Here is a 12,148-nt window from a genome sequence, read left to right as displayed (position 1 = left end):
CATTGTATATACTCCCTGTTGAGAAAAGAACAGCTCTTCCGAGTGGTGCTTGATCTCACTGTGATGGTAAGGTAGCACGTGTGAGCTTGGCTGTGTGGTTTCCCAGAGCCAGAAACCAGGACAGTGTTGTTCTGGTAGTTCTTGAACATACCCTCCAGACTTCCTTTTCTATCTGAGTCTGTGAACTTTACAACATCTGGCCGTTTTATGTATGTTTGATTCCCTGAGTAAGTCTAGAAAATCTTATAACTAATACCAAGTCTCCATCTATTTCACACGTTTTGTAGACCCACGAGCTCAGCATCTCACCACATGGATTCTCTGTTTACTAGAACCACAGATTTGAGTCGAGGACAACGGATGAGCAAAATGTTGAAAAACTCTTCAATTAAATAAATTCTCTCACAATATTTATATACTGTGGAACTGTGCTGGTTTGGCACTAAAGACAACTCACAGAAGTGATTTACGCTGTGCATAGGTTGTGCCCCCCTACCTTACTATAGCTGGTGTCTCAACAAGTTGGATTCAGTTGTTTATGTACAGGTATCTCTCCTTTTGGATAAAATTTTAGGACTGATATTTTCTTGGGACATTATTTTGTAAGTTAAGGGAAAAAGATATATGAGAGATGGATGGTAGGAAAGGATTGACAGTAGTAAGTTTGTGTATTTGCTTTCAGAATAGTCTTGAATGTTGAGCATTTAAAACTCCTAAGTTCTACATCTCATTGTTTAAGAAAAAAATGAATGTATTTAAGAACTCTGATCCTTGGACAAGTATATTGCTGAAATCAAGTAATATTCAACTTACTGAATAAGTCAGTGTCAGTATTCTCCTTGTACTCTCCTTTGCCATTACAACAAAACAAAAAAGCAGTAGTGTATATAAGGTGTCACCCTTGTGAAGTCATAGATTGAGTGTAATGCCTGTTTTATGTTTAGCAAACATTGAAGAAATACAGTGAATATCAGGGGGCCTTTCAAGTTGTTCACGTAGTCAGAAAAGATGAAGGTCATTTTTGTCCTCCCTTAGGCATACACCTGTATTTCTGAGTCTGAAAACTCTTCTTTCAGAATGCTTAGGCATGATAGTTTTGGAAAGTAATACCAGTTTCAGACTTTTATTAAGAAAGGAGGTTTCAGTTGTTGAGTCTTTGAACAGCAGCTCAATCTATGACTTCACAAGGAACAGGGTGCATGATAGATCAGATCTCAAAATATTGTGCTCAGCATACACCATTGCTGAAGTTATTGATTGAGCTTGTGTTTTTTCTAGTTTTTTGAATAATGCTGCATTTACTATTCTAATTAGCTTTATTTTTTTCTTAATTTTTCTTTACCATTCGAGGCAATAAGTAGATTAAAAATGTTCTGTTCTAAACTTGGCAGAATTTACTTTTTAAAATATTTATCAGAAAGTCTAGAGACAGCTCTGAAGAACAGAATAATCAAAGATTTCCAATCTCTTCTGCCTTTTTCAGATACTGCATTGACTTTCAGGTATGTGAGAAATCACTGTGGCCCACAGTAACCAGTAGGTAAGCAGTAGAAGAAAACTTTCCACCACTTTTTGATGAGATTTTTCTTATTTTCCAGGTTGATTAATGTCCTTTGTCAATTCAAGTATTCTAATAAAAAGTAAATTATGTTTAATACAGTGTCAAGAAGTCTGTGCTCACAGTATCAAACTAAAGAAGATGTTGATTGTGTTTTAAATAGTAGAAATAATTATTTTTGTGTTTGTTCATTGGCATAAAAATACCACATTAAGAGATGGGGAAGAAAAAAGGATATTGAAGTTAAATCACCGGTTTCACATGTGTTCTGATCTTCACTGATAGTTTTAATAATTCATTGAGTATGCGTGGTGTAATTTTATATAAAGAAGAAATGGTTAGTTATAGCCTCCTAGTTTGTAATAGAAGAAAATGTGCACAGAATGTTAATCAGTGTTATAGTTATTATAATCATCTGGTGTGTTCAGTGGCCAGCCTCCATTAAATCATTTGACCTAAAATTGGTTTGCACTGAGATAATACTTGATAAATGTTATTTTAATCTTTGTTCCAGGAAAAAAAAAGTCACACCTTCAAAATGGCACCCATTTTAGATTGGAAGAAGCTCATGAAAGTTGATCCAGATACTCTGCCTCGTCAAGAGGAGCTAGCAGACAGATTGCTGGATATCACATTCAAGGTACTTGAGATAAAGGGAATATGAGGGTTTTGTTATACCTTCTTCCCTAAACTATCTGGTCCTTCACATACATTAAAAATTTATTTTGTGGATTTCATTGGTATTAGTGTAAAACCACTTTTGTCTCTTTCCTTAGGTTGATGGGAAAGACTTAAAAACTGAAACTCCAGAAAAAGTGATACACCTTTTTAAAATTACTCAGTCACTTCTGAAGGTTTGTATTAAGGCTTACTTTCTTCCATTCTGCAGATACATTTGTTTATTTTTTGTTTAGATGGAAGCATCATTATTCTTTTTTTCCCCTGTTCCTGAAAATACTGCTTACTCTTAAGGTAATTTATATGCTAAAAGTGTGCTTGCACCAGAGTACCTTCTTGTGTATCTGTTGGAATTTAGTAGTGGGAAGTGAAGTGAATTGGAATAACACAGTCATATAGATGAAAAATGCAAATAAATTTCTCAAAATAAATATATTTTAAACATGATGTCTGTGGAACAATCTTTTTATTTATGGTAGTAGTAAATATTTCTTCTTTGCTTGCTATGCTTCTTTTCTCAGATGAAAACTCAAGAGGTAGAACTGGCACTAGAAGAAGTTGAAAAAGCTGGGGAAGAGCAAGCCAAATGTGGTAAGCAAGCTTTTTTATGCTGTTCCCAAATGAGTTTTTAAATGTGTTTTTTAGGTTTTTGTTCTTACTGTTTTGTGGCTTTTTTTAAGGTTTAGAGAACTGACCAAAATACTAGCTGTTCTGAAGTCAATTGCTTCAATGAAGCCAAATATTTAAAGTCTAAGGTTAACCATTGTTGTTTTATGTATTTTTTACCTTATTGGGTAATTCACTATATCTGTTCTGTTTTAACAGAGAATAATTTTAAAATCAGGCTGATGAAACTTCAAAAAGAATTAGAGGTATGTTTTAAAATTTTGTTGGCATATAGAGTGCTCTGGTGGGGTCTTCTAATTTTTTTATTTTAGACTAGCATTTAGGTTTAGGAAGTGATGAAATAGCCCTACATCTTAGCAAATGCTTTTTATTGTTTTTTGAATATGCACCAGTCTTAGGTGAATAATTCCTTCACTTTTTGTATACTTGAAAAATCCCACTTATTTTAGTCTTAGCATCTGCTTTGGGTTTTTTAGTTCTTTCTACTTTATTTACTATATTTATAATGTTATTTTAATGCTCATAAGATGGCACAAAAATCTGCTGCTGGTCGTGATACTCGTTTTTTGCGTGATGAGATCCACCAACTGGAAAAACAATTGGAACAGAAAGAGAGACAGTTAACAGATCTAGAAAAAGAGTTGGAAAAGGAGAAGAAAATGAATGAACAGGTGAGAAGGACTTGAGCTTGACATCTCTAGAAGCTGTTCTGTCAAATATTTTGTAAAGTTGATGTTCTGAAAAAAGCATCTGAAATTAAAAAAAAAGAAACCACTGATGAAATAGGATTGCTGTGCATTTGTTTCTTTGTTTCTGGAGTTCTTTGTGGTGTCAGTGATGCATATAAAGGTTTTCTGTCTTGCAGCTTGCTGTTCGAATTAAAGACGTTGAAAATGAAAATGTCACATTCAAGAGAGAGGTTAGCAAAAATTATTGCTCATTTACTGTATTTTCAACTTGTTAAATAAATATATTAATATATTTCTGTATTTATAATTTTTGGTGTGATGTTTAATTTTGGAACCTTTCCTGTTTACTAGTGCAAAGTAAATGTATTAGTAAATGTAAATAGTCCATCTGCTCCAATGATATGTAGTTAATTGAGGTCAGGAAGTCTCTACATTTCAGTTCGAATATTCCTACTGTCCATTAGCTTGGCCTGCATTTTGGGTTTTGAATTTCTAGCATTTTTCTTAAATATTATTGCCAAGTAGATTTGTGTCCTGGGGTACAACCTTGATAATAGTTTGTCAAAATACCCTTCTATATATATATGTGTATGTATGTACATACATGCAGAGGTATAACAAAAGCTATTTTATTTTGTCTCTATACTGATAGATATTTAGGCTACCAAAAGCAAAGCTAATGTCTAATATTTTTCATGCTTTGTTCTCTTGTTTTTGTTTTCTCCTTTTTAATATGAAGAAAAAGCACATAAAGAAAAAGGTGAGACTCCTGAGACTTTTAAAAGCAGACTGTAGGAATTTGGATGGGTTTTGTGTGTCTTAGCTCTTTGTGTTAGCTCGCTAGAAACACAACAACTTTGTCTTCAACTCTTAGAAATGAATTTAAGTTTGGATTGCTTTTCGTGCAGAATGAACAATTGCGTCAGGATGTGGTTGACTATCAGAGGCAAATAGATTCTCAAAAAGAAGCAATTCCATTACGAAGAGGAGAGGTTTCTGATTACACATCACAGCTGTCCAGAAGAAGCTCTGAGCTTGTTCAGTATTTGGATGAAATTCAGGTAAAAATCTATGCATTCTATCGAGTAGCTATTGGAGTTTTACTGACTGTAGTGTCTTTCGTGACATTATGTCAATTTACAGAAAAAGTCATGTGGAGTAAGGGAGTTTATAATATAATAGGGTTCTGTTATACATACAGGCTGCATCTATGTATTTGGCAGAGGTAATGAACTTCCTAACAGGGAGAAAGATACGTCTTATTTGCTGTTTGGATTTGTTTAAATTGATAACCTAGAGGGGAAATACTCTATTCTGTGCTAACTTCATGTAAGACTTACAAGTTCTTATTCAGGTATTAAGATGGGCACTTTCTAAAAGCAGTTTTTTCTTTATTTCTGCAGAATTTGACTGAAGCTAATGAGAAGTTAGAGATTCAAAACCAAGAAATGAGGAAAAACCTTGAGGAATCGGTGCAAGAAATGGAGAAGATGACTGATGAATATAGCAAAATGAAATTAATTGTGCAACAGTCTGATATTATTATGGATGAGTTAAGAAAAGAGAAAGATCGGTACAAATTTCAAGTAAGAAATGACTCATTATTTAGTATAATTTTTTTTAGGTTTCTACTCTTTTCATATTTTAGCTGAAGTTAAAACCTTCTCTCTATTCAGTTAAAACCACACACTTCTCTAAAGTAATGCTTTTTAAAAGTATTATGATCTTTGAATGTGGTACAGATTTTAAAATTTGACTGCAGATCACAAAAAATTCTTTGTGTAGAATATTAGTCATGCACTGTCCTCAAAAGTCAGTTCCTTGCTGTTGTAATACTAATCTGTTAAATTTTATATACTTGATATAGTGTGTTTGTACATCTATACTGGTTAGACCCAAACCTTTTTGTAACGTGATGTTCATCCAAATGGCGTGTCTAGGTTCAGGATCTTTCAGACCAGCTGAAAGCAAAGAATGAGGAAGATGATCCACTCATGGCAGCTGTAAACGCAAAAGTTGAAGAATGGAAGGTATTTTTAGTACTTTTAAAATCCTTTTTAGGAATTACTTCAAGTGTTCTGATGATGTTTTATCTTCTTTCCAGAAAATCTTAGCTTCAAAAGATGATGAACTCCTAGAGTATCAGCAAATGTTATTTAACTTGGAAGAGAAAATGAAAATGGTCCAACTTGATGTAGACAGGAACAGTATACTGTCCCTTCAGCAGGTACAGTTCATGTGAGACATTGCACACGTAGAAATCGCCATTAACTAAATATGCTATTGACTAAATACATATTTAGTCTTTCATAGTTTGCAAATACAAAATACTTAATTTTGAGGATTTTGAGACAGGTCGGTTAATTCCATTGCCAAGTTAGCTGAATAGACAATGTACAAAGGACATACATACCTCTCTGTATGTATGTATGTATGACCTGAGCTCTTGGTAGCTGTCTCTCTTACTCTCTGTTACTTTCATATTTATCTTTTCTAAAAATTACATAGTGTTTCTAAAATATGGCTTAGCTTCTGTCCACTAAATTTGTTAGTTAAGGAACAATCTTACCTAGTACTTAATTTTCTCTGTTCATTTGTCTCATCTGATTAACTCTGTGGTTCATTGTATGATATAGCTAGCTGAATTTGTGTATCTCTTATATTCACGTAAAATTACATAGTTCTTCATGATTTTGAATGTCTCCACTTTCTTAAAAAACAAAAAGGAAATCATACTTTCTGATTTTTTCTTTTTTCTTTTCCTGATTTCTTTTTTTCTATGGGAAGTATACTCTCTCTGATTCCAGGATGATTTCCTGCCTTGCTTCAAGTTTTTTAAGTAAAGGTGTAATGACATTTATGTTGCATTTTGGGTTCTTATAAACTGAGCAGTATGGTGAGATACATTTATGCAGTCTTCCAAACCTAGTGACAGACAGCTTCTCAAGAGAAAAACACCCTAAAGTACAAGTTAGCCTTAGGTATCAGAAGAGGAAAACAGCTGGAAGTAACTTTGATAAGCAGTTGTTTGGTTTTATCTGATTCGATGGCTCTAGAGGTTGTTTTTTTTTAGGGGGGGTTGGGGGAGAGAGGGGACTTTATTAGCGTGGCATTTTGAAATGTTTTATGAAAATAAGCATGTATTTTAAGCATACATTTAAAAATGAAATCAAGTTGCTGCTCAGGTTTTTTACTCAACCTTCAGTGTATGTTTATATTGCTATCCTTCAATGCATGTTTATATTCTAAAGGGTTATATCTAGATTTTTACAACTTTGCTAAGCTCTATACTTTTAAGTATCAAATGTGATTATATTTGTAAGAAAGCCTGTAAGTTGTTTTTCAGAACATCGGTATAAAGTAAGGACCTTGAGATTTTTACATTTTTATTATTGCATTATTATTATTATTTTACATTTTATTATTTTTAATGCCTGTAACTTTTTTTAAGTCTCTCTTTTATCTTTTACCACTTTTTTATTCATCAGAGAAAAAATAACGTTAAACTTTCTGTGTTGTTTCTAAAATTCGTGTACACAGGTATAGAAATTAATGTACAGAAATAGGATAGTATACATAGAAGTCAATTCCACAGTCTGTATCTATGAATGCATATGCATCCAAAACAAGATACAATATGAATTTTTAAAAGTTAGAAGGCTTTTTGAAAGGCTGTCTGCAATTTATGTGTCATGTATGATGGAGTGTTGGTCCTTGCAATCTTGAACTTGTATCTCTCAGTTCCCAATAGCAATTGTTTATGAGGAAGCTGCAAGAACCTGTATCATCTGAAATTTGTAATCTAACATTGGCAAACACTGAGAATGCTATTTCCATTTAAAATCATTATACTAAAGTGCTGTTTATTCTTCTGTGTGTGCCTTTTTTTTTACTTTCTTTTTTATTTTTCTTGCTTTGCATTTTTATACCAAACTTCTAGATAATATCTGAACTCGCTGTTGTAAGTATAGTAGATTTGATGTTCTAGAAATTGTTTTGTATTAGCTACATGTAATTTCTTCATTTGTGATGTGTTCTGCATTGGTAGTTTGCCTGTCAGTAAAGAAGGAACCTTTAATGGAGTTTCTTTTTTTTGCATGCATAGGGTGTGCAAGAGCGAGATGCTCAGATAAGATTGCTCACTGAGCAAGTTGAACAGTATACCAAAGAAATGGAGAAAAATGCATTCATTATTGAGAAATTAAAGTATGATCTCCAAAAAGATAAAGGTAACATGACTGTTTTGTATTAATGTCAAAATCAGAAAAACCAAAAACCACACGTTTACTATGCATTCTTTTAGTTTTTTAGAAATATAGGAAACAAAATTGCAGTATTTGAGTTATTTTAGTTTCTAATCTTTTTTCTTAATTTTCTTTTCTTAAACATTCATGAAGAGTTTAATTTTATCCAGAGTACCTCAGTGGGTTGTATGGGTAACAAAACTATACCTGACCTGTAAAAGTTAGAGCATAACATATAAAGTCTCAGCTCCATCAAGAACTGAAAAAGAGTGATAGCATTCAATTCCAAATAAATTCTGATTTCCCTTCTGTAAATTCACTTGCAATAAATACTGTTTGAAGGAAATTTTGGGGGCAAGAAAACCCAACCCCTTATATGTAGTCTCTATTAAAATAAGCAAGAAATTAAAGTGTTCTTTATAATGTTTACTGAAGTTTTTCTGATTAATGGCAGATAGCAAGAATTCCTAGTTGAATTGTAAACACCAAGGTTTTTCTTTCCAGGTCAGTCATCTTTTGCTCAACAGAACCAAATTGGGGATATGCAAGAAAAGTTAAAAACGCTAGAAGAGAGAACTACGGAGGCAGAGAAATCAGCAGAATTGGCAGAAGCACATGCTAGAGAAAAAGACAAAGAGCTTGTTGAGACGTTGAAAAGAATGAGAGACTATGAACTGGTAAACAGTGTGTCAGAGTGGAGAGGATATTAGTCATATTTTTAGGAGAGTGTTTTACCCTCCCATATTTATTTAATTGTTCTAAATAAAATAAAATCAGTTACTTTGATGTCGTTCCTTGTCCTTCTTCCCTTCCCTATTGAACAGTAATTGAATGCTCACAATATGATTCTTCAAAGGATCATGTAGTTGGAAACTCACTTTTGATATATGCAGGCTCCTCTGTAGTCAAGGACAGATTTATAGGATCTGCTTTTTATTCAGTAACTTTTTTCACTAAGCATAGTGCAGAAGAGTGATAGAAGTTGAAAATTATTTTTTTCTTGTCTATGTAATGATGAAAGAAAGATTAATGATCTATTTTAGTAAGTCTTCTATTGGTTGTTTTGTTCTTACTTCCTATGTGGGGTTTTTACAGGGAATATATGGTTTGGAAGAAGCTGTTGCTGAAATCAAAGATTTAAGAAAGCAAGTCAAAATACGAGAACATGAGATTGAGTCATTAATTAAGGAAGTCAATAAACTTGAACTTAAAATAAATGACTTTCTTGATGAAAATGAAGAACTCAGAGAGCGCTTAGGTATGCTGCATCCAGTACATGTTCAATTATTTGTTGTATAAAAATTGAAATAAGATTCTATAATAGAAATTTTTTACTATACCAAGTCACTGGAAATGTTTTATTATATTTTGCTGATATTTCCAAGTAGTTTTAATTAGTTTGGACAAACTGCATGAATTAATTTACAGGTTCCTTTAACTGAAGAAAGTAGGAGGATTGGTTCTCTACTCTTTTTTGGTTTGGATTCCTCTTTGGCCACACACTGCCTAATAAACTTCATAATGTGGTGTTTGGAAACCACAGCATCCTAAATTTGTAATGCTAGATGAAACTCACAGGGAAAACTTCAGATAGGCTTATTTTTATATAGAAGAATTTAAATGTAAATAAAGGTAATTTTAGGTGCCACTTCATTGCCTTTTGAGTTTTGAGTAACTAAAGTAAAATTAAGCTTTCTTCTGCTCTTCATACATGGAGTGCAAGATTTGTGCTTACGTTATATGGATAGTTATATATTTTCATAGATTAAATATATCCAACTATCAACAAATAATCTTTTTAACTCTGCTTTTCTAGTTATGCTCCTACATAAACTAACTGCATTAACTAACATTAACGTTCAATCTTAATGAATAACTAATATACTTTATTTTAGGTCTTGAGCCAAAGACAATGATTGATTTAAATGAATTCAGAAACAGCAAAGCACTGAAGCAGCAGCAATTTAGAGCTGAAAACCAGATTCTTTTGCAAGAGGTAAGTGATAAATTTTTGTGTAAGAGCTACATAATGAAAATGCATTTGAACAAAATGGCATGCTGACCTATGAATAATAATATGCAGATTGAAAGACTAGAAGAGGAAAGAATTGAACTGAAAAAACACATTCGTAAGTTGGCTCAGGAGAAAGGAGTAAGAGTTGCAACAATAGGTAGGATGTTTTTAATATAAACTGTCTTATCAAAAACATTCTGTTTATACTTAAGCATGAACATTCTCTTTATAGCTCATGTAGCTATGTTATATTTACTTATTTGTTTAAATTAAAAGACTAAATACATTGCATTGAATCTGTAGGAAGACATGAGTGGTTTTGGATTTCCTGATCTTATAGCGCAGTCTCTTCTTGAGTTATGATGACTTGTAATGCATCACTGAGCCTTCTGTCATTGCCTTGGAATAGGTACAGCATGATCTCCCCAAAATTTCCAGTAAATCTACTTAATTTATGTTTCAAAATTATTAAATTCCATGCCACTCAGGGTACCATAATGCTCAGATGGAAAGGCAGAAAACTAGAACTCAGATATAATAAATGGAGTGTATTCTTTTGACTGGAGACTAGTTAAAATTTCCTAATAATTTATTACTTGTACATCTACTTGCACTTAGGATTGGATACTGATAATATGCAGATGACTGATAGCTTTACTGAAGAGAAGGGAAAGAATATGAGGAAGTTGGATTTCTTGAGCAGAAATGACATTGCTGAAGTGGAAGCAAAGGTGGGTTCATAAAGCAAGTTTGTGAATATTTCTTGTATTTCTCTTGCAAAAATTAAAGCCACCTATTTAGTAAATATTTGTTAAAATACTTACCTAGGGGCTTTTATTAACTGCTTTTAAAAAATCCCCAAATGAATAATTTGTAATATTTTTTAGAAGACTAGTGAATATTCTATTTTTTTTGTAAATACATCCTAGCAGCTCATGTAATGTGGAATGCAGAAACACACTTGCTGGTAGAATAGCACCAAGTGAAATTCTGAAGACGGAGAAAAATATAGCTGATAACAGAAAGTCTATGGGAAGTCTGCTTAGAAGAATTTCTGGCATACATGAGAATTCAGATCACTTGGAAAAAAAATAAATACTTTTTTGGTTCATATAGGTTCTAAGTCTATGTGATAGGCTTATGTAACTACTCCAGTGAATCCATTTCTGTTCCTATTTAGGCAAAAAATCAGTATGTAGACAGGGAAATTTTCATGAATGAATATTTCAAGTTTGAAAAAGTCTAGGCCTAAAATATTAAACTGCTAAAATTAGACTCCGCCTATTTTTTTTGTCTAGGAGAAACTTTATTTGGTTTTTTCTTCTTTAGAATGAATATCTTGCAACTGAATTACGTGAGAGAGAGAGAGATTTGGAGAAGAACAGGACTGTAATGGCCAAATTCCAATCTAAATGTAAGTTGCAACCTCTTTTAAAACTAGGAAATATTATCAGGTACCTGTAGATAGTTGCTTATTATCTTATTACAACAGAACAGTTGTTCTGTTTCTATAATTGCATTCATAAATATCTGACTTGTAAAAAAGCCCTTGCTTTTATATTAATGTATATCTTTGTGTGTACGTGTAAGTATACATATATAGTGTTACCAAACCAGTGATAGTACATATAACATATAGTTTATTCATACTAAGTACATTAAAATATTATCTCTTATGTTTTCCCTTCTTGATTCAGACCTAGTAAAAGCTTTAAATGTGTGAGTAATCCCACTTGTAACAATTACACAACTTATGTAATTGTAGGGCTTTTCTGGCGCTAAGGAAGTGTTAGGGAATTAGAGCCACGTGCTGCTTACATATCTATGTGTTAGCTGAAGTGCACTGCTTGAAAACTCAGAAATAAGAATAATTCTAATTTCTCTGGATAAGAAGCTTAATTTCTTTCCCCAGAGAATGTAAATTCTTAAAATTCTTACTGAATTTTCAAAATAGACTTGGTGAAACTACTCAAGTTTTTGCAGTTCACTCCTGGGTGTTCAGGATGATTAGCCATATTGTTTGAATGCAGAGAATGTCCTGAGTGGTTTGTTGTGGCTTTTCTAGTTTTTCAGACTTCTCGTTTTGTGCTGGAAATTGGAATTTCATTGAGAAACTGCAAGTGGTAGGAGTGGTGAGAGTCCTTGACAGTCATGTAATTTAAATGCTCCTTTTTTTCCTCATTCTGCAGAAGGGATTCAGGCAATTCCTAGATACCTCATTGTTACACCAAGACATTTCCAACATAGCCATGTTTCTGAACTGGTAAAAGTCAGGCTACTTAAAGAGGTTTAAATTGAAGTAAACATTGAAGACTGGAGGGTTCAGTGAAGTCAGTTG

The 12,148-nt window shown here is 32.9% G+C and overlaps 1 protein-coding gene across 6 annotated transcripts in view; it reads left to right on the top strand.

The window, feature by feature from the left end:
- Positions 1 to 12,148, top strand: part of CEP290 (centrosomal protein 290) — a 47,304-nt gene that overhangs the window by 846 nt on the left and 34,310 nt on the right. For 5 of the 6 annotated variants that reach the window (XR_015803796.1, XM_088165036.1, XM_088165035.1 and 2 more), the window contains exons 2-19: positions 1,484 to 1,540; positions 2,073 to 2,198; positions 2,335 to 2,412; positions 2,758 to 2,827; positions 3,062 to 3,108; positions 3,391 to 3,534; positions 3,729 to 3,782; positions 4,461 to 4,613; positions 4,956 to 5,138; positions 5,493 to 5,582; positions 5,657 to 5,779; positions 7,658 to 7,781; positions 8,301 to 8,473; positions 8,892 to 9,054; positions 9,692 to 9,792; positions 9,880 to 9,967; positions 10,429 to 10,541; positions 11,140 to 11,224. Coding sequence is in view for 5 of the 6 variants with exons in the window: in XM_088165036.1 (XP_088021162.1) it covers positions 2,097 to 2,198; positions 2,335 to 2,412; positions 2,758 to 2,827; positions 3,062 to 3,108; positions 3,391 to 3,534; positions 3,729 to 3,782; positions 4,461 to 4,613; positions 4,956 to 5,138; positions 5,493 to 5,582; positions 5,657 to 5,779; positions 7,658 to 7,781; positions 8,301 to 8,473; positions 8,892 to 9,054; positions 9,692 to 9,792; positions 9,880 to 9,967; positions 10,429 to 10,541; positions 11,140 to 11,224 (1,891 nt within the window). In the remaining variant the exon portion in view is untranslated. The remainder of the gene's footprint in view (positions 1 to 1,483; positions 1,541 to 2,072; positions 2,199 to 2,334; positions 2,413 to 2,757; positions 2,828 to 3,061; positions 3,109 to 3,390; positions 3,535 to 3,728; positions 3,783 to 4,460; positions 4,614 to 4,955; positions 5,139 to 5,492; positions 5,583 to 5,656; positions 5,780 to 7,657; positions 7,782 to 8,300; positions 8,474 to 8,891; positions 9,055 to 9,691; positions 9,793 to 9,879; positions 9,968 to 10,428; positions 10,542 to 11,139; positions 11,225 to 12,148) is intronic. The other variant, XM_088165037.1, reaches the window with a different exon arrangement.

The sequence above is a fragment of the Sturnus vulgaris genome, chromosome 5 (genome assembly GCF_052056855.1).
Source record: "Sturnus vulgaris isolate bStuVul1 chromosome 5, bStuVul1.hap1, whole genome shotgun sequence".
NCBI lineage: Eukaryota > Metazoa > Chordata > Aves > Passeriformes > Sturnidae > Sturnus > Sturnus vulgaris.
This window is presented reverse-complemented; position numbering and strand designations above follow the sequence as displayed.